The 20,931-nt window shown below is 58.6% G+C and overlaps 1 protein-coding gene across 1 annotated transcript; it reads right to left on the minus strand.

Moving 5' to 3' along the window:
* Positions 1–4: 4 nt before the first annotated feature.
* On the minus strand, positions 5–20,763 carry DBF4B (DBF4 zinc finger B). The gene is made up of 13 exons (XM_054396435.1): positions 20,647–20,763; positions 17,488–17,679; positions 14,546–14,596; positions 13,862–13,931; positions 12,367–12,437; positions 11,402–11,438; positions 9,120–9,162; positions 8,188–8,304; positions 7,872–7,998; positions 7,121–7,230; positions 4,892–6,204; positions 254–502; positions 5–135 (listed from the first exon to the last, which is right to left on the minus strand). Exons 1-13 carry the CDS (start codon positions 20,761–20,763, stop codon positions 5–7), a joined length of 2,628 nt encoding a protein of 875 aa, XP_054252410.1.
* Positions 20,764–20,931: the final 168 nt, after the last annotated feature.

Here is a 20,931-nt window from a genome sequence, read left to right on the forward strand (position 1 = left end):
TCCCTCATAATCCGAACGCGGCCGCGCCGGGCCCGTGGAGCCGGGGACCGTCCTGCCCGTCCCTCCGCTCCCTCTGGTCCCTCCGCCCCGGGCCGGGCAGGGAGCGGCCGCCGGGCCCCGGGAGCGCCGCCCCCCCTGCACGCGTGCACGGCACCGGGCCCCCGGCACCGGCGCCGGCAGCGGCACCGGCAGCGCCCGCCCCGCCCCGGGGCCGCCCCGCCCCGGCCCCGCCGCCACCCCCCCACAACCCAACCGCGGTCCCGGCTCCCACCGCTCCCCCCCGCCAGCCCCGGCTGCCGCAGCGCCGCTGGCACCCCCGTGGCATTGCAGCACCGGGGCTCCGCCGGTATCACACTCCGGGCCGGTCTCGCCCCCGGGTCGGTATCGCCCACGCTCCCCTGGCCCCAGTACCGGAGCTCCTGTTCTCCGCCCCACCACCCCGCTCCCAGTACCATTTCCCGAGCCGGTACCGAAGCCTCCACCGGTACCGGTGGAACCAGGACTGGAATGGAGAAGCCAGTACCAGACACCCCCCAGCTAGTACGAGACCCCCCGAGCCAGCACAGGACATCTCCACACCCGCGCTGGGCTCCTCAGTCAGTACCCCCCGTCTCCCACCACCCAGCCCCCCAGCAGGGACTGGAGTGGATGAGCCAGCACCAGACACCCTCCCCAGTCAGTACTGGACCAGCACCAGCCCTCCTGACCAGCACCAGCCCTCCTGACCAGCACCAGCCCTCCCAGGCACTATGGACACCTCCCCACCAGTGCTGCCCCCCAGCCTGTACCAGGCCCCTTATCCAGCACCACTCCTCAGTATCCAGTCACCAGCCCCCCAGCTGGGACTGGAGGGGGTCAGTCTGTACCAGGCACCCCCTAGGCAGTAGAGAACCACCAGTACTGGACCTCCCCTAGTTAATACTGGACTTCCCCCAGGGACTGGAATGCCCAGCCAGTGCCAACCCCCAGCCAGTGCCAGACCCTCTCACTGAGTCTCCCAACTGGTCCCAAGTCCCTCCCTGGCCATCACTGAAGCCCCTCCAGCCAGCACTGGACCTTCTAACTGGTATCAGGCTCCCAGCTGATGTTGAACTCCACTCTGTACAGGACTCCCAGCCATTATCAGGACCCTGAGTCATTATCAGAGCCCCCACCCCCCCCCGGTTGGGACTGAAGCCCCCCCAACCAGTACCAAGCCCCTCAGCTGGTTCCCAGTCCCTGACTGGTCCAGTGTCCCCAGTCAATGCTGCTGCTGGCTGTGGGAACCCACCTCTGGCAGGGTCTGGGGGACTCTGGAACTGGGGATGCTGGCAGCTGGGGAAGTAGGTCAGCCCTGGACCCTCACTGGTGGGTGGGTGCTGAGAGGTCTCCACCCACAGCCAGACTTAACCCTCAGGAAGTAGCAGAACCAGGGACCCCACCTTGGGGTGCCCCAGTTTCAGAGGGGTGCTCCAAGGCCACGTTCCGCACGTGGGGCTAAGGGACAACTGTTGAGGGGATAAAAGCTCCAGCAATGTCCTGATTGCTCAGCTGTGGGGTGGGAGAGTCCAGCACCGTGGGAGGTGGACACCCACCCCATGGGGGGACCATCCTGAGGGCACTGGGTGAGAGGGGGGTGTCTGAGCCTGAAGGTGATGGTCAGTCTGAGCAGTGCAGGGGGGACAACTCATCCTGGAGACCTGGAGAGCAGCAGCCCCAGCTCCTGATCCCCAGGGGTGGCTCAGGGGCCATACCCAGGCCCTGGGTGCTGGTGTCTCTATGGGTGCTGATGGGCAGTCCCTGCCTATGCTTGAGCTGGGGGTGAGGCATGACCACCACACTGCTCCCCAGAATCCCAACCCCCAGCTCAAGTCCTTCATCCTGCTCTGGGAGAACTCATTCCACACTTAAACCTTTTCCATCACCTCTCCAGCCAAAGTCCTCCTGGGCTGCCTCTGCTCAGGTTCCAGCCCCCACTTTGGGGCAGCCAGCACCCAGGGAGGGACTCCCCACATCTCTCCTCCTCCTCCTCCTCCCCACACCCTCTGCAACCTTGATGAAGCCAGGGAAAGGATGATTCCAGCACCCATCCCCACTCCTCCCCACACCTCTGATGAAGCCAGGGAAAGGATGATTCCAGCACCCATCCCCTCCCCCTGGGCCCTCAGGGACCCTTGACCCTGTGTGTACTCTTCTCACAGACCCTCCTCTTTTCCAAGCACTTTCCTCTGGCTCCCCTGCACCTCTTCCCTTGGCCTGCCAGGACTTTGGTGACAAAAGCCCTTGGTGACAGCTCTGCAGGTCAAAGCCACCCAAAAGCATCAGGCTCGGCTGCCAGGAAGGCTGAGTGCCACAGCCTCCCTCCCCACCCTGACCCCCTCAGAGCTGGGGGTGGGGGGGAGAGAGGAGGGAAAGGGAAGACAGGAGAGAGCAGGGATGTGCCTGAGGCTGGGAGCAGGCAGGAGGCTCAGCTCCAGCTCCTTGCCATCAGCACTTTGCAGCAGTCCCAGGGTGGAGGGAGCAGCTTCATCCCAGCTGGGTGCTAGCAGAGGAGCTGCTGAGGTGCTCATGCTCAGGATGGGGCCTGGAGCAGTCCCACTCCTGTCCCCATGAATGGTTGGACTCAATGACCTTAAAGGTCTTTTCCAAGTGGAACAATCCTGTGACTGCAGGATTCTGAGCTCAGCCTTGGGGCAGGCAGGGCTGTGAAGCTGTGACCTGCTGCCCTCAGACCTTCCTCTTCCTCAGCACAGGATATTTTTCCCTGTGCATGTTAGGAACTTTTTCTTCACTGCAAGGCTGCCCAGGGACTGGAACAGGCTGCCCAGGTGGAGTCACCATCCCTGGAGGTGTTCAAAACCAGACAGACATAGCACCTGGGGGCATGCTGTAGTGGTGTTAGGTGGATGCTGGGACTCCATGACCTTAGGAGGCTTTTCCAACCCAAACAGTTCTGTGATTCTCTAACAATCAGCCACAAAGGCAGCAGTGAGGTGAGGAACCTGCAGCACCAAGCACAGCAGAACTGACTCAGCTTCTGCACCTCAGCCAGGCCTGCAAGGTGCCCAGCCCAAGCTCTCCTGGTGAGCCTCAGGCCCAGTGCCAAAGGGCACTGACTGCTGCTTCCCTGAGGACAGCAACTAAACCTCCAGCAAGAACATCTGAGCCAAGGCCTGCACACTGTCCAAGGCTCCACAAGCAGCTCTCAGCTCCCACAACCAGGGACCACCAAGATGTAGGTCACTGGTCAGTGTTAGAAGGAGGCAGGCAGCAACCAGGGCTTCCCTCCAAGGAAGGGCCAAGCTTGCTGAAGGACACTTTGTCACCTTCCAGCTGCTCTCCCAGGCCCATCTCTGCCACTGTTCCTGCACTGAGCACCACTGGCACAAGGCAGCTCAATATCTGCAGGGGACAACTCAGCACCTTGAGTTTGAGTCACAGCCACCAATGCTCTGGGGGGACCTGGCTCACCCTCAGGCCAGGACTCCTCTCTTTGCTGCCTAGGGCACAGGGCTGGTCACTGCCTCCAGGAGACTGAGCACAGCAAGATGCTGGCCATGTTGGGGCACCCCCTTGTACCTGCCCTCCAGGAATTCTCTTTCCATCATGACAGCAACCAGCCCCAGGGGCATGCTCCCAGCAGTGCTCCATGCCTGGTGTGGGGCAGCTCCTGCAGCAGCTTTGCTCAGCCCTTTTTAACTTGGGGAGGGTCTTCAGCAGGTAAAGAAGAGCCAGAGCTTGGCCTCTGCACTGCAGAATGAGTCAGCTCAGGACCCTCTGATGCCTCATGTGCAGCCTCCTGCTCCCAGCAGCTCTGCCTCACCCAGCTGCTCAGTGCTTCATGAGTGAAGGATGGTTGCCCTTCCCTCAGGGCTTGAAAACCTCCCAGGACAGACAGACACCACTGCTCTTGGTGCCCAGAGGCCTTTCACCATCCCCCACCTTGGAAGCCCTATTCTGGGATGTGGCATCACTGAGAGGTTGGTTCCATCCTGCTTGGGGCTGCCCTTCAAGGAGTCAGAGGCTGCTTTCAGACACCCTTCAGCCTCCTCTTGGCAAGGCTCTGATCTCTCCTCCTTGGCCCCATGCCCAGGATAGGTCAATAGTCTCCACTGACTGCTCTCCAGTTTCTCCACTTCCCTCCTCACCTGGAGCCACTCCACACATGGCCACCCCTGTGCTGGCTCCAACAGCTTCCTGCAGCCTGCTGCCCCCATTCCTTGGGCAGACCACCTGGGGGGTGGATGTTCTGTGACCAGAGCCACCACTGCCTTGTACTGCAACCTGGTGCCCACCACCACCCACAGCTCCTTTTCAGCAAGGCTTCTGCCCAGCCTCCATGGATGGAGGCTTCAGTAGATGGAGTTAGCTATGCTTAGGCCACCAGACAGGTCTCAGGATCTCATCTTCCATTTTATTTCAAAGTTTAAAAGGCTGCTAAAATCCTCCAGCTTAGGCCCAGTGACAAACATCTGCAAATACTCCAAGACATCCAACCAAACCCACCCCCAGGACCCACTCTCCACCTCCAAGGACTGGGTGGGAAGAGGGAACAGGCCATGCTCTCACTGTGGAAGGGCAAGGAACAGATTCTTCCAGAGACCAGCTGGTCAGAGGCCCAGTGAGGAGCTGAAGAAGGAAGAAGCTACCAGCTCTAAATGGCAGCAGCAGAGAGGAATGGAGACCCCAGCCCATCACAGCCAAACCATCACAGCCCCCAGCAGGTCCCAAGAGGAGAGCTGCCCAGGTGCTCTGTGGAGACCATGGTGCAGCTGCTGGTCCTCACTCCAGCTCTCAAGGGAGGGAAGCTTCTGAAATCCCTTCCTAGCCTCTTCCCAGCTCCCAATAAGGGCCCAGACAGCATCCAGGAGGTGGCTTCAGCTAATCCAGCTGCCAAAAAAAGGTCTCAAACAGGGGTAAGAGGCTCCTGTGGTCTCTGTGAAGCAGTTCCAGCAGTTCTTGTCCTCTCTGCCTGCCCAGGCAAGCTCTGACTTCTGCTTCAGGACGGAGCAGAGCTGAGACTCATAGCCACTGTCCCTCACATTGATGTGTGTCCTTTGGAGCAAGTCCCTGTCCATGGGCTGCAGCCTGCTGTCCTGGGCCCCTGGCAGCACGGAGAGCAGCTGGACATCCCAGTCTGACTCTGAGGAGCTTCTGCTGAGGTAGTGACCAGCCTCTGTGTTGTGTGGCAGGGGCTGCAGGAGCCCAGGGCAGGGTGCCCGCTCCCTGCTGAGGCCTGGCAGGGCAGGTAGCTCAGGTGCTGCTTTCTCTGCTGCTCTGGCACAGAGGGAGCAGCAACATCTGGCTCCAGCCACAGGCAGCTTTGGAGAGGGCAGCTGGCCAGGGGGACAGCTGGTGTGGCTCATGCTGTTCTCCAGGTCAGGAGCATGCAGGCTGCTGGGGACCTTCTCACTGTGCCCTGGGAGCTGCCTCCCCTGGCAGCCTGCCCTGCCCCAGCCACACCTGCCCATGGGGCTGGCTGCAGCCTCTGGGGGATGGAACCCCATGGACACAGCTTCAAGGGACCCTGCCCATGGTATTAGGTCCCCAGGGTGCCAACACAGGCACAGGTCCAAACCAAGGGAGCTCTGAGGTCTGCTGGAGAGCTTTGTGCTGAGGGCCAAGCTGCCAGACTCCACCAGACCAGGCAAGCCTGCCTCTGATGTCTGCCCTGCACCCAGCCCAGCACCCACTGGGTCTGACAGCTCACAGGCAGAGAGGCCTCCCCCCAGCTCCAGCCTGGGCTTCTTTCCCACTTGGCTGCTCTGCCTGGAGGACAGATGGCGTTTCCTGGGGGCTGGCAGTGCCCCTGCAGGGTGGCTCTCAGACCCTGGCTGTTCAGATGGAGCAGTTCTCTCCCCCACAGGAGCAGCCACTACATGACTGCCCCAGCCCAGGCCAGGAGCCAGGCCCAAAGCTGTGTCCCTCACTGCAGGCTCCTCTGTGGTGCCAGGCACAGCACAGAGCCTTCTGCTAAGCCCTGCTCCGGCAGGCAGCCCCACAGGGTGGTGCTTTGAGAAGCCCCAGCCTCCTCCAGGGGCAAGGCAAGGGGAGCAGCTCTTGGTCTCCAGGCTGTGGTCACACTCCAGATCAATCAGCACTTCCACAGCAGCCTGCTCTGGCTGCTCCCTCTCCTTTCCCAGCTCTGCTGTCAGCAGCTCAAATCCTCCCGGAACCTGTGCTTGAGGCACCAAGTGTTCATCTGCCAGGCAGGACTGAGGCATCCTGAGAAGAACCAGCAGTTAGTGCTCACTCCAGGCCTACCAACACCCTCCCCCGGGCACAGGAAGCCTTTCTGCAGCCTTTGGAGCCCTGCTCAGGAGGAGGGAAGAAATTAGAGTGTTGAGGCTCAGCAGCCAGTGACACTGCTGCTGGCAGAGGGCACAGGCAGCAGGAGAGACCTCTCAGGCTTCTCCACAGAGCAGCAGGGCTTGGGCTGGACACAGGGACAGAAGAGATGGCCTCAGCCCATGCTCATGTAGTGCAACTCCTCTGCAGCCAGCAGGGACATCCCCAACCACAGCAGGTTGCTCACAGCCCCAAACAACCTCCCCTGCAATGGTGCCAGCCATGGGGCAGCTCCCAGCTCTCTGCCCAGCCTGGGCCAGGCTCTCCTCACCCTCAGTCTCAAACATTTCTCCTTTCTCTCCACTCTCAATCTCCCTCTTTCACTTCCCAACCATCCCCCCCTTGTCCTGTCACCTCAGGCCCTGCTCAAAACTCTGTCCCCAGCTTTCTGCTGGGCCCTTGAAGCACTGAGAGGCCACCAGAAGGTCTCCCTGGAGCCTTCTCCTCTCCAGGCTGCCCAAGCCCAACTCTCTCAGCCTGGCCTCCCAGCAGAGGGCTTCCAGCCCTGCCAGCTGGCCCAGCTATGGCCTCCTCTGGCCCTGCTGCACCAGGTCCCTGTCTGTGCTGTGCTGAGGACTCAGAGCTGCCCCAGCACTGCAGGGGGGTACAGGACATCTCCCCTGGTTCATCTGAGCAGCAGTTACCAGGCTGGTCCCAGTGTCAGCCACAGCCCTGGTCCCTGCCTGCTGATTCCCTGGGACGAGGCACAAGGTGCCAGCAGCACAGAGGCTCAGGCCCTGCAGTGCATGGGGTGCTGTCAGGCTGCAGGGCTGGCAGAGTGGCTGGGACTCACCTGGCTGAGTGGTGCAGGAGGCTGGTGGGGAGCTGGGCGATGAGGTGATCCACGGCGGCGTAGTGCGAGGGGTCCAGCGCGAAGCGGCGGTGCCGGGGGCTCCGCAGGTGCTGCCAGTGGCACAGCTCTGTCAGCATCACTCACCCCTCACAGCAGGGGCATCTGCAGTGCCAGCCCCTTCCCCACAGTTGGCAGAGAGCAAGCAGCCCCTTCCCCAGCCCGTGTCTGGAAGCAGGCCTGCAGGAGCTTCCAGCAGGAATCCTGTTCCCATAGCACCTGTGGTGAGCTGCAGCTGCCTGCACCCAGCAGCAGCCTACAGCCTTCCCTTGCAGCTGCTGCAAATGCAGACTCCAAACACCATCTGTCTGTCACTACAGGTTGGGCTCTCAAAGCCATCTTGTTTGGGATCTTCTAGCAGACAAGAAAGCCTCTTCCCACCTTTGTCACCAGCCTGTGCCCTGTTTGCTTGGGAGAAGCTTCCCAGCTTAGGGAGCAGGGAATGGGATGATTCCTGAGGGCCTCCTGGCCCCAGAGATGAGCACAGTGGTCCAATTTCCCAGAGCACTGATTGTGCAGACCAGGAGGTCAGAGCACAGACACTGAGGCTTTCATCTGACCCTAGGAGCCACCACAAAGGCTGCAGGTGCAGCACCCTGGCTCCTTCCCAAGGGGTCTGTACCACTAATGGGCTCACTGTGCTTAAGCCCCCTCTAGAACTTCTGCATGAACCACATCCCAGGGCAGCCTTTACCTCCTGCAGCTCCTCAAAGGTCTCTTGGCAGCACTCACAAAATCCTCTCCTCCTTTTGGGCACAGTGGCTGGTGTGGACCTGGGGCTCTTCTCCCCTTCACTGCACACCGGGCAGCCCTCCACAGCCCTGCAGGCAGCAGCAAAGACCTGACCTGCCCTGCCCATGCTGCACACCACCAGCAGTCCCCAGCTGCCTGCTACAGCTCTGACCCAGAGCAGGGCTCCTGTCTCCCAGGCAAGAGGTTCTCTGGTGCCAGGAAGCAGCAGCAGGGCAGCAGCTGGGGTAGAAGTGTGCCCAGGAGGAGCTGCAACCTACCTGGCTCTGCAAGGCTCTGGGAGGCTCTTCAGAGGCTCAAATGGGCTGCAGCCTTTGGGGCCCAGGAGGTTCAGGCTGGGAAAGCTTTTGAACTGCTGATAGAAGGGTCGGAACTGCCTGAAAGCAGGAGATGAGGACATCAGGCTTCTGGCTGGGACAGCTTGGGCAGAGCTGTCCCTGCCTCAGAGGGGCTCAGGGTGCTCTCACTTGGGATTCTGCCCATGGCTGACTTCCACCTGCCTGCTCCAGAGATTTCCCAGTGAGAGCACTGATGGGGGGGATGTTTTGGGGGATATTTTGGGCAGGCTGCCTGCTCACCCACAAACCCAGTGTGCCCCAGAGCAGTGCAGCAGAGCCAGTGCAGTGTGCACACAGCAGCAGGGGAAGGGTTTGGTTCCCAGACAGCTCTCTCCTCACACTTCACTGCATGCAGCAGGTAGAACCCAATATTTGCCTCTGCATCTGCCTCAGGTGTGGTCTCCAGAGTACTGAAGGAGAGCTGTGGGCACTGTTAGAGTTACAGAGCTCTCAGGAACACCACAGATCAGAGCCCTGGGTGTGCTGGGTGCTGTAATCGAGTTACAGGCCCTGACCTCATGTTTCAATCTCTCTCCTCATTGCAGAGGGCTCCAGCAGATTAAGTGACCTACTGAGGATCACAAACAGGATCTGAGCAAGGCACAAACCTCTGGGGCAAGTCTCATTTAACACCTTCCCCCTGTGACATATGAGCCACCAGATTGTTTCTCTGTGTTCCATCTGCCTCCCCCTAGGAGAAGGTCAACTTCCTCATGTGGAGCAGGCTCTCCAGGGAAGCCAGGCTCTGCCCTGTGCCCACAACATCTCCTGCAGGTAAAACCAGTGAGGGGCTCCTGCCCTGGGAGCCCCTGAGGCTTTGGGGGGTGTGTGATAGTTAGAAAGGTCTCATTTACCTGCTTTGGTCTTCAACCTTCAGAAAAGGAGGCTTCAGTTTTCCTGCTAAAAAGAAAGCTGCTTAGAAGCTGCCAGGCTCAAATTCATACATTCAATAATTCACAGAATGGGTTAGGAGACCTTCAAGATCATCCAGTTCCAATCCCCTGCCATGGCCAGGGACACCTCCCACCAGCCCAGGCTGCTCAGGGCCTCATCCAGCCTGGCCTTGAACACCTCTAGGGAGGGGACATCCACAGCCTCCCTGGGCAACCTGTGCCAGTGCCTCCCCACCCTCACTGGAAAGAATCTCTTCCTCATCTCCAATCTCAATTCCTAGTTCTTCATCCATTCCCCAGCAGAACTGGCTACAGAGCCAGCTTCAGGGGTACTGCTGCAGCCAGGAAGGGTCAGTGCTGGCCAAATGCAGCCAGAAGAGCTCTTTGGGTAACCTACAACCACCCCCATTCAGAGGACTCAGCAGGATGACCAAACCCTAGGGGCAGCCCCACCAGGGACTGTTTCCACCTCTGAAAGAACATCCAGCTGAGTCTCCTGCATCTTTAATGGCTGCTCAGCTCTACCAGGTGCTGGCCTAGCCCCAAGCCTCTGATGCTGACTCAAATCCCAACACTGTCCCAAGAACAACCTCAACCCAGGCCGTGCTGAACACCAGAGGATTCTATAAGCAACAAACTGCAGCAGCACTTGCACACACACAGAGCTCTGCATCAGCCCTGCCAGCACCTTTTTCTCCCTGTCCCTTCACACTCAGGGTGGCTCAGGCCAGGAAGGTCAGCACCAAGCAGTAAGAGCTGCTGGAGACAAACCAAGATGCGGCAGAGGCAAGCCTGGCATGAGAACACCACTAAAGAGCAGTCTCTGGCCTTCACTTTGTCCCTGAGGAGGGCAGACAGCAGCTATGCTTCCTACAGAGGCATAAAAATCTATTAAGGGAGCAGGAAAAGCCTCAGCAGTGCACTCGGAGAAAAGCTTTCCAGTCAGGCTGGGGGAAGAGGCCAGCAGCTCCCTGCTGCCCCAGGGCTGTGCAGCCTGCAGGGGCAACCTTAGGCTGGGCCTGGAAATGTGAGCATGGACCCAGCTCAGGAGCAAATGAACCCCAGGTGTTCCCATGGGGAGTCTGCCTGACCCTGAAACCAAACCTCTCCTGCCTCCCTGAGGGCCTCTGGAGGGCAAGGAGCTTCATTTCCTGGTGATCCTGGCACTCAGTGCTATTGCCTGCAAGGAAGCTCAGACCTTATCCTCCAGAAGGGCTGATCCCACCCTGTCCTCCCCAGTTTGTTCCTCCAGCCTCACCCTGAGCTTGCACCAAGCCTGCTACCTCACCTAAGGAGCTATTTCAGTTCAGGATAGGATGCAAACGCTGCCACATGCTTAGCACTGGTGAAAGCCAGGCCACACCCAGGTGAAAGCCAGGCCACACCCAGGTGAAAGCCAGGCCACACCCAGGTGAAAGCCAGGCCACACCCAGGTGAAAGCCAGGCCCTGCAGGAGCGCAGGTCCCAGGCTCTCTCGGCAGGGTGCTGCACAGTGCCAAACAGTTCAGCTGCCACCACAAGTCCCCAAGGCAGGCTTCAGAGTGAGCCACAGCACAGAGCTCTGAGCTTGCAGAAGACAATCTGCCTCCACCCAACAGCTTTCTGAGCCTCTCCTCACCACCTTGCCCCCCCTGAAGTGGGAAATCACCCCCCAGGTGTGAGCAGCAGGATGCAGGTTGGAGCCTGCTCCGCGAGCTCCCCACGCGTGGCTCCCCGGCAGCTAAGGCAGGCAAAGCACCACGGAGCTGACGTCAGCAGTGCCAAGCTGGGGACCACAATTGGCTCTTGTCTAATTGCAGATGAGAACCTGGTTTTCCCCCCCACCCCCCTCCTCCCTGCCTGCCTGCCTCCTCGGGAAGCGTTATCCCAGGAGCGGTGTCTCAGCAGCACATTGCAGCAGTGAGTGGGCTGGGAGGAACAGGCTCTGCTCTGGAGGATGCATTCTTCTCTGAAACGTGGTTTGGAACCAGAGGATTGAAGGTGCAGAGCCAGCAGCACAGCTCTGGGCTGCCTCAGGATCCTGGGGGTGATGGGGTGCAGCCTCCTGCCTGAATTTCCTTGGCTCTGCTGAGCCTACAGCCAGAGCCAGCCAAGGAGTTCCAAGCCCCCTCAAGACAGACTGCCTTAACCCTTGGCATATTTGGGGTTGTGGGAGTCTCAGATGGACTTTTCAGATTCTAAATGAGGCTTCTCCAAGCAGCTCCACAGCCCAGAGTGCACAGGAGCACAGCTCCAGGGCCTACCTTTGTGGCTTTTCCATCCAGACGCAGGGCACTTGGCCTGAAGGCAAGAGGGACAGGATGAGCATGGGAGGCAGCAGAGGCAGGGCTGCAGCTACCAGTGCCAGGGTGACATCACAGCAGCCTCCCCCCACCTTCAGAGCTCCTGCAGCAGAGATCACATCACCTCCCCCTGGGATTGTCTTCCAAGTTCCCTAGACTCAGTTTAAATGTGCTGGCACATCCCCTACCTTCCCACTGCCCTCCCCAGGACATCTGAACCCCCCTCAGGAGGGCAGTGCCCAGCTGCACCTGCTCTTCCTGCTACCCTCAGTCCCTTAGGAGTCAAAAATCAGCATGAGCTGTGCTACAGGTGGCATTGATAACCAAGGGCTGCCTCCTCCTCAGCTGCTTTTCCTCCCATCCTCTGAATTTTGCATCTCCATCCATAAGCAGAAGCACCACTGGTGGATGGGAGCCTTGGAGGCTGCTCTGCTCCGTGCTCCATTAGCAGGAGAGGAGCTAGAGCCATGGAATCATGGAACTGGTTAGGATGAAAGAGACCTTTAAGATCATCAAGTCCAACCATCAACCCAACACTACTAAGTCCACTGCTAATCTACAGTCCTCAGCTCCACACCTCCAGGAAGGAGACTCCACCACTGCTCTGGGCAGCCTGAGCCAGGGCTTGACAACCCTCAAGGGTCAGAAATTGTTCCTCATGCTCAACCTAAACCTCCCCTGGTGCAGCATGAGGCTGTTTCCTCCTGCCCTATCACTTGTTCCCTAGGAGAAGAGCCCAACCCCCACCTGGCTCCAGGCTCCTTCCAGGGAGCTGTAGAGAGCAATGAGGTCTCCCCTCAGCCTCCTTTTCTCCAGGCTGAACAACCCCAGCTCCCTCAGCTGCTCCTCACAGAATTTGTTCTCTAGACCCTAAGGATTTCTCAGAGCTGCTGAGGAGCTCAACCTGTTTGAGTCAAGTCAGTTACCTCTGTCTTCTGGCAGGGTCTCCTTGCTCCCGAGGCAGCACGCAGCAGCTGCTGAGTGTAGGCCAGCATGTCTGTGCAGGGGGGAGGTCAAGGAACCAAAGCTCAGCAGCAGCAGCAGGAGGTGAGCTCTGCCCCTCCAGTGACTGCAGAACAGCTTCCCATGCATGCAAGGGCAAAAGCAGAAAGCACTCAAGCCTGCCATTGCCCAGCACATCACCACTGCATGGTTAACCAGCCCAAGAAGCAGCCCAAAGGGTGCTTGGAGGGACAGCACTTTGGGCTTCAGCAGAGCTGGAGCTGGCTTTAGGCCCCTGCAGGGACAAGACTGTTGGAATCTTGCAGCAGGCAGAGCTCTGCCAGGCTGAGGACATCACTGAGTGTGATGGTTTGAAACTGTCTTTTTAATTTTTCCTTGCAAAGTTCAGAACAGAGAAAGTGAAAGAATGTAAATAAGTCACTATTGGGTGTAAGAAAGCAAAATAACGATTGTTCTAAACACTTCCATTGGATAGATAGAAATGTTTAAGAACTATTACCCAAAACAAAGTAGGCACTCTGCACATTCTGCGTTCGGCAGTGGGGGCAGTTGCTGGGCTGTCTGGCTGCTGTTTCTTCTTCTCTTCTGGCTGAAGATAACACACTGACCTTGGCAGCTAAATTAACTTTCTGTTTAACTCACTCTGCTTCTCTGTCCAGGGGGGGCTGGGGGGAAGCTCCTGGGAGAGAGGGAGGCCCCTTTGGGAGGGTCCCCTTGGGGGGAAGCAAAGGGAGCTTGGTTGTGCTTTTCTGTTGATTGTATATATTTGTAAATGTTGTGAATTTTGTATATTTGTACATATTCATTGCATTTCATCATAGATTTTAGATTCTGCTTGTAAATACAGCCTTCATTTGCTTCCAGACTGGGCTAGCCTGGTTACTTGTTGGTGTGGGGGGGAAATTTCAGCTCATACCGACACACTGAGGCTGCACAGAGCTGCTGGGGAAGGTGCAGGAACAGCAGCTGCCTGCAGCAAGCACCCAGACAGGCCCAGCCACAGCTGTATGTCACTGTCAGCAGCCACTCAGGAACCTTTTACTCCAGATCTATTCTTAGAAGCAGAGTCCCACCACCTCTCTTCCCCATCACCCCCTCCTCATCCATCACCCGGACAGGAAGCTCCTTCCAGGGCAGCTCCTCCACCAGCAGCACCTCCTAATTAAAAAGGACCCAAGGCTGCCATCAGCAGGAGCTGCACTTCCAGGTCAATTAGGAGAAAGGAGCTTTTTGGAACAAATTAATGCACTGCCCAAGCTGTTAATATTGGCTTCAGCACCTTCCAGCACCCCCAGTGCTTGCTGCTGACAGGAGCAGGCTCTAGACACGGGCAGGGCCTCACCTCATGGTGCCCCATGGTGACACCAGATGCCACTTGCAATTCCTTCCTTCTCCTGTCCCACACTCACTGCATCACTCCTGCTGCCCCCACCTCAGAGATCCAGCCCAGAAGGATACCATCCACGTGCAGGATCTGCACTCCCCACAGGCGAGCTCTGGCCAGGATGCTGCTGCCGCTGCAGGTGTCCTGCACAGACAGAGAGGGTTGGCAAGGGCCAGCTCTGAGCAGAGATGGCTGCAGGAGCACAGGCAGCTCTAAATCTAGTTCAGAAAGGCTGTTCCTGCTGCCCAACTGACAGACCAGTGCCTAGCTGTTAAAATCAGGGCACAGCAGAAAAGGTTCCAACTCATGCTTCATCTACCCCAAATTAAGAGGAGCATCTAGGTCAGGTTCCCAGCTCAAGCTGCAGCAGGGATCAAATGGGCACTGAAATTCTTCTGGCCACTTGTGCTACCAGTGAAAGTATTCCAGAGCAGTCTCTTGCCCCAGCTATGGATCTTTAGTTCTTTCTAGGCTAAAAATTCCTCTAGCAATGGCTCTGTATTGATAATTCTTCTGCTCTAGGCACCCAGATCACTGGGGCAGGCCCTAGGAGTACCAAGAGATGACAGCTCCATGCAGAGCAGTGCCCAGCAGCACTGCAGAGCCACAAAGCAACTGCTTCAGACCTTTCTCAGCCCCAGAATCTGCTCCCTTCAGCAGGCAGGTGCTCTGGAGCAGGGGCTGGCACTGGTTCTGCAGGGCTCAGCAGTCCTCTGAGCACACCCAGCTAGAGCCAAGCCCAAGCAGACGCTGCTCACCTGATTCTTCATGGCCTTCTGCAGCAGTTCCCTTCCCCTGCTGATCAGGGCCTGCAGAGAGAGGAGCCAAGGACCATGTTAAGGCAAAGAGCTCCCAGGCAGCAGCAAGCTGTCCAGTCAGAGCTGCTTCCAGTGCTAGCTGCTCTGTGCTGGGGAGGGGAAGCTGGCCAAGGCCTGGGCTGAGCCAGCAGGGCTGAGCACTCGCAGGGACCGCAAGCCGCAGAGGCACCACCAGGTCTGTGCTGAGCAGCTGCTCAGCCAGGGCTGGGCTTTTATTGGACAGCAGAGAAAGCCAAGAGGAAGCAGCAACTCAGCTCAGAAACTGCCTGCCACATCCCACCAGGCTGGCAGGGGCTAGGAACATCCTTGGGTAGGCTGCTTCCTGGGCAGTGAGTCTCATTTGCAAGCCAAGAGCCAGCAAAGGAGCTGAGTGTAAGACACAGGGGTGGAGCTGTGAGGGAGGGCACGGCAGCAAACACCCTGAGTGAGTGACACCCCCAGCACCAGCTCAGGCTCACCACCCACAGGAGCCCAGACCCAGCTGCCAGAGGCCACCACTGGGCTCTCCCCACAGCCACAGCTTCCACCAGACACCAGTGTTCATTGGAGCTTTGGTCTCAAGCACTCCTGCCCAGAGAGCCCAGCCCCAGCAGGGTGAGCAGCACCCATACAAACCCCTTCTGGGAGGTGCCCTTGTAGATGCCACATGCCAATGGCCTTGCCCTACCCATGTCTGTGAGCACCCAGAGCCTGCAGCTCCCTTATCTTCTCCACAGAATCCTTTGGGTTGGAAAAGCCCTTGGAGATCCTCCAGCCCAGCCACTCTCCAGCTCTAGCAAGGCTGAGGCTAAACCATGGCCCTCAGCACACCTCTGTGGCTTTGAAACACCTCCAGGGATGGGGATTCTCTGGCTTTTCCAGACACACCTCTGAGTCAGGACAATCACTTGTCCTGCTGGGAGGCCAGCCAAAGCCTCTCTTCCCTCTGCCCTTGGAGCACATGTCCTTGTTACAGAGGCACTGAGTGCACCCTCAGCAAGTTCCTGATGACAGCAAGCTGTGTGGTACAGCTGACAGGCTGGAGGGAAGGGATCCAGCCAGAGGGAGCTGGACAGGCTGGAGGGAAGGGATCCAGCCAGAGGGAGCTGGACAGGCTGGAGGGAAGGGATCCAGCCAGAGGGAGCTGGACAGGCTGGAGGGAAGGGATCCAGCCAGAGGGAGCTGGACAGGCTGGAGGGAAGGGATCCAGCCAGAGGGAGCTGGACAGGCTGGAGGGAAGGGATCCAGCCAGAGGGAGCTGGACAGGCTGGAGGGAAGGGATCCAGCCAGAGGGAGCTGGACAGGCTGGAGGGAAGGGATCCAGCCAGAGGGAGCTGGACAGGCTGGAGGGAAGGGATCCAGCCAGAGGGAGCTGGACAGGCTGGAGGGAAGGGATCCAGCCAGAGGGAGCTGGACAGGCTGGAGGGAAGGGATCCAGCCAGAGGGAGCTGGACAGGCTGGAGGGAAGGGATCCAGCCAGAGGGAGCTGGACAGGCTGGAGGGAAGGGATCCAGCCAGAGGGAGCTGGACAGGCTGGAGGGAAGGGATCCAGCCAGAGGGAGCTGGACAGGCTGGAGGGAAGGGATCCAGCCAGAGGGAGCTGGACAGGCTGGAGGGAAGGGATCCAGCCAGAGGGAGCTGGACAGGCTGGAGGGAAGGGATCCAGCCAGAGGGAGCTGGACAGGCTGGAGGGAAGGGATCCAGCCAGAGGGAGCTGGACAGGCTGGAGGGAAGGGATCCAGCCAGAGGGAGCTGGACAGGCTGGAGGGAAGGGATCCAGCCAGAGGGAGCTGGACAGGCTGGAGGGAAGGGATCCAGCCAGAGGGAGCTGGACAGGCTGGAGGGAAGGGATCCAGCCAGAGGGAGCTGGACAGGCTGGAGGGAAGGGATCCAGCCAGAGGGAGCTGGACAGGCTGGAGGGAAGGGATCCAGCCAGAGGGAGCTGGACAGGCTGGAGGGAAGGGATCCAGCCAGAGGGAGCTGGACAGGCTGGAGGGAAGGGATCCAGCCAGAGGGAGCTGGACAGGTTGCAGAGCTGGGCCCAAGCCAACCTCAGGAGGTTCAACAAGACCAAGGGCAAGGTCCTGCAGCTGGGTCAGGGCAATGCCAGGCACTGATGTAAGCTAGGCAGGGACTGGCTTGAGAGCAGCCCTGAAGAAAAGGCCTTGGGGGTGCTGGGGGAGGAGAAGCTCAGCAGGAGCCAGCAGTGAGCACTTGCAGCCCAGAGAGCCAAGCAGAGCCTGGGCTGCAGCAGGAGAAGTGTGGCCAGCAGGGCCAGGGAGGGGATTCTCCCTCTCTGCTCCACTCTGCTGAGACCACAGCTGGAGCTCTGTGTCCAGTTCTGGAGCCTCTGTTCCAGGAAGGATCTGGAGGTGCTGGAAGGTGTCCAGAGAAGGGCCATGAGGATGAGCAGAGGGCTGGAGCTGCTCTGGAGACAGCCTGAGAGAGCTGGGGTTGTGCAGTCTGGAGAGGAGAAAGCTCCCAGGTGACCTTCTTGTGGCCTTCCAGGATCTGAAGGGGGCTACAAGAAAGCTGGGGAGGGACTTTTTAGGGTGTCAGGGAGTGACAGGACTGGGGGGAATAGGGCAGAACCAGATTGGATGTTAGGAAGAAGTTCTTCCCCATGAGGGTGTTGAGAGACTGGAACAGGGTTGGGACTGGATGATCCTTGAGGTCCCTTCCAGCCCTGACTCTCTGATTCTCAGAGCTGTGCCATGCACATCTGAGAGGACAGTGCTGTGCAGACACAAGGCTGGCAATGTGACCAGCCAGAGCCAGGGCAAACCCACACAAAACACTTGCTCAAGGCAGGAACAACCTCAGCTTCCAACACCAGCCTCATTTCTACTCTATAGATCCCTTGGGACAATCTTTGAGGTGGCCCAAACCTGTAGAACTCTTACAGTGTCTGGTGGCTTCTGCTGAGGTCTGGTGTGCTGCCCTTTGGAGGCAGAAGGCATCAGGCTTGGGGCTTTTGCACCTTCTGAAGTTCCATTGCTCTGCTTCTCAGGCCAGCTCCTGGCTTTGTCTCGTTTGGCTTCGCTGTTGCTGGACACCACACAGCTGACTTCTTTGCTTAGGAAGCTCTCAGTCACCTGCAGCAAGAGACAGAACAGAGCAGCTCTGAAACCATCCAAGTCTGAGCTGGGAGTGCCCTGCTGAACACCAACCCTGCCTTCAGCTGACCCCCAGGCACAGCAAAGGGGCTGCTGGAAGTGCTCCTCTCTTCCATGCCTCCCTGCTGCCTCCCAGGAGAGGAGTCCCTACCATGCTCAGAGTGCCTGTCCTGGAGAGCCACCACCAGAACCCCCAGAGTGACCTCCAGGACACTGACCACAGTCACCTACTCCTCAAGCAGTGGCTACAGAAACAAAGCAATAGCTGAGGAAAAGGCCCTGACATAGAACCAGGGAATGCTTTGGGTGGGAAGGGACCTTTAAAGCTCAGCCAGTCCAGCCCCCTGCAGCCAGCAGGGACATCCCCAACCAGAGCAGGCTGCTCACAGCCCCAAACATGGGGTGGTACCAGGCATGGAGCTGCTAACAATGCATCAGTGTGCAAGAGCCATTCTCAGGAGAGCAGAAGACACTTCAGCAAATGAAAGTGAGCATCCAGAGAAGCAGCTCCACCTGGAACAGGGCAGCAAGGGCCTGGAAGAGCAAACCACACACACACCTCCCTCTGCAGAGAGGACAGAGGTGTGAGGAAGAGGTGGAAACCCAAAATCTGGGACACTGACTTGTAGGACTCAACAGAAGGCAGACAGCTGGGGTGCAGAGGTGTGAAGCCCACAGGAAGACAAAGCTCTGAGCAATCTGAAGTGGCTCTGCTGCACTACAGAATCCCTGGGGATTGAGATCCTGGACCCACGGAGTGCCATCAGCAGCACTGCATCCTGTCCTGCAAGGGTGATGGAGGAGGCTGAAGCACAGCAGAGAGCAAATCAAAGTCTCCCCAAGCCAACTAATGCCCCAAGGTGACACCACCCTCACACCAAGGCTCAGTTCAAGACACCAAGTGCCAGGCCAGGGCCATAAGGTGTCCTTAACTTTAAGGACCACCACCAGGACCTGGGGTTACACATCACCATTGAAGCTCCATTTCTGGAACCATTGCAGGTTTGGGGCTGTGAGCAACCTGCTTGAGGTCCAGATGTCCCTGCAGGGGACCTGGACTGGATGACCTCTGGGGGTCCCTTTCAACCCAGTCTGGGATTCTCTTCAAGATGGGTGGCCAGGGGGTAGCTGAATTTAGCACCTCTACAGGAGCAAGAGAAATGGGAACTCTGCTCCTCTCATGCATTTCCAAAGGGAAAGTGACCCAGGATGATGTTGGATAAGAAACCAGAGGGACAGCCAAGGGGCTGAAATGATTTCCAAGCCATGTGGCAGCCACACAGAGAAACATCTGACTGCTGGGAGCAAGGGGGCTGAGAGCTGAAGCTGCTTGGCTAAAGAGACACTGCAGGGAGGTTGTCCCTGAGCACTGGTGGCACATCCAGGGGAGGACAGAAAGCAATCAGCAAGTTCAGCACCAAGGTGTGATCAAAGGGAAAACATCAAATCAGAGTCCCCTGTGTGTCCCTACAGCCAACACAGGATGGTGGTGGCAGAGGTACAGCACCCACAGGAACTAATGGAGATTGGACAGCTATGACCTAAGGAATTTCTGGGCTGCAGATGAGAAACCTGCCTGAAACAGCAGCAGCTGCCAGCCCCTCTGTGTGCTGAAGGGGCAGAAGGAAAATGAAAGAGGAAACAGTTGCAGGGTCCAGCCCTCTGCAGGCTCCCAGGTGGCTAAAGTGATGCTGCTTTTGGAAGGGTGCTGGGAGAAGATACAAGGAATTGGTGAGGGAAATCAGCACTGAGGAAGACCAAAGGGGCCACAAGGAATGCCACATGGATCCACCCAAGCAACAGCTTCAGAGGGGGAAGGGTGCAGATGGCTGTTCTGGGAAAGCCAGGAGCAAAGCACACAGCTACAGGACAGAAGAGCCTTGGCTGGTGCCATCCTGCTTTCCCCCTGCTTTGCTTTCCAGGAAAGTCTCACAAGTTCCTTAAAAAAAACAAAAAAAAAAAACAGCTGTTGTTGTGAGGGATGAGGGGGACCACACAACCACTTATCACCAACCCAAAGCTGCCTCCATGGCCAGAAGGTGCTCTTAGGACCAAGCAAGCAGCTCCCCCTGCCTAGAAGGCACTTCTGTGGCCAGGCAGCTAGTTACAACCACCCAAAAGGTGCTCTCACAGAGTCACAGAATTGTTATGCTTACAAAAGCCTTTCAACATCGTGGAGACCAACCCTTAACCCAGCACTGCCAGGGCACCACCAAACCACAGCCCTCAGCACCACCAAACCACAGCTTTGGAACCCCTCCAAGGATGGGGAAACCACCACTGCCCTGAGCAGCCTGGGCCAGGTCTTGAGAACCCTCAAGGGGAAGAAATTGTTCCTCATGTCCAACTTAAACCTCCCCTGGGGCAACCTGAGGCCGTTTCTTCTTGTCCTAACAAGTGAGTTACCTGGGAGAAGAGACCAACCCCCACCCGACTCCAACCTCCTTCCAGGAAGCTGTAAGAGCAATGAGGTCTCCGCTCAGTTTCCTTTCCTCCAGGGTGAACAACTCCAGGTCCCTCAGCTGCTCCTCCATTGCCGATCGACCAGTTACCACCCCAAAAAAGATGCTGCCAGGACCAGACGAACATTTGCCACTACCCAGCAGACAGGAGGGAGGAAGCATTTACCACAGCAGTGGTCACAGGTAGGACCACGCTGCCCGACGGCCCTGTAAGGGCTCTAGAAAGGGGAGCACCGAGGGGAAGAGGGCGGTGGAGGACGGGCGCCGGCTCTCCTTCCCTGCTTGTGCGGCCAGAGCGGGCACGCTCCGAGGACCGGGAGAAAGAGCCAGGCCAGACCACCGCCAAAGTAACCAAGAAAATCAAAAAGCTACTAAACAAAAGAGCAAAAAGAGGAAAAGCGCAGAGGTGGAGGCGGGGCCGCCTCAGCACCAGGCGCAGGTAGCCCCCCAGGAGCGGGGAGGGTCCCGGGCCGCCGCTGCTCACCCCGCCGAGCCGCCCGATGGCCGCCGCCAGCTCCCGCGCGTCCCGCCCGCTCGGCAGGTCAAGGTAAAAGGACTTCCCGCGGAGAGGCCGGGGGGCGGCCGAGCCCGGACCCTCCATGGCTCCCGGACCGGCACCCGCCGCCACCGTTTAAACTCCTGCTCCGCCCCTAACGGCGGGGCTACGGCGGCCGCGCGGGGACACGCCCCGCCCCCCGAAGGAGGCGCAGCAGGTTCGCTGCTCCTGAAGGGGAGGAGCAGGGCTGCTCGTCCCAGCGGAGCGCGGCCA

This window comes from Indicator indicator, chromosome 37, assembly GCF_027791375.1.
Source record: "Indicator indicator isolate 239-I01 chromosome 37, UM_Iind_1.1, whole genome shotgun sequence".
NCBI lineage: Eukaryota > Metazoa > Chordata > Aves > Piciformes > Indicatoridae > Indicator > Indicator indicator.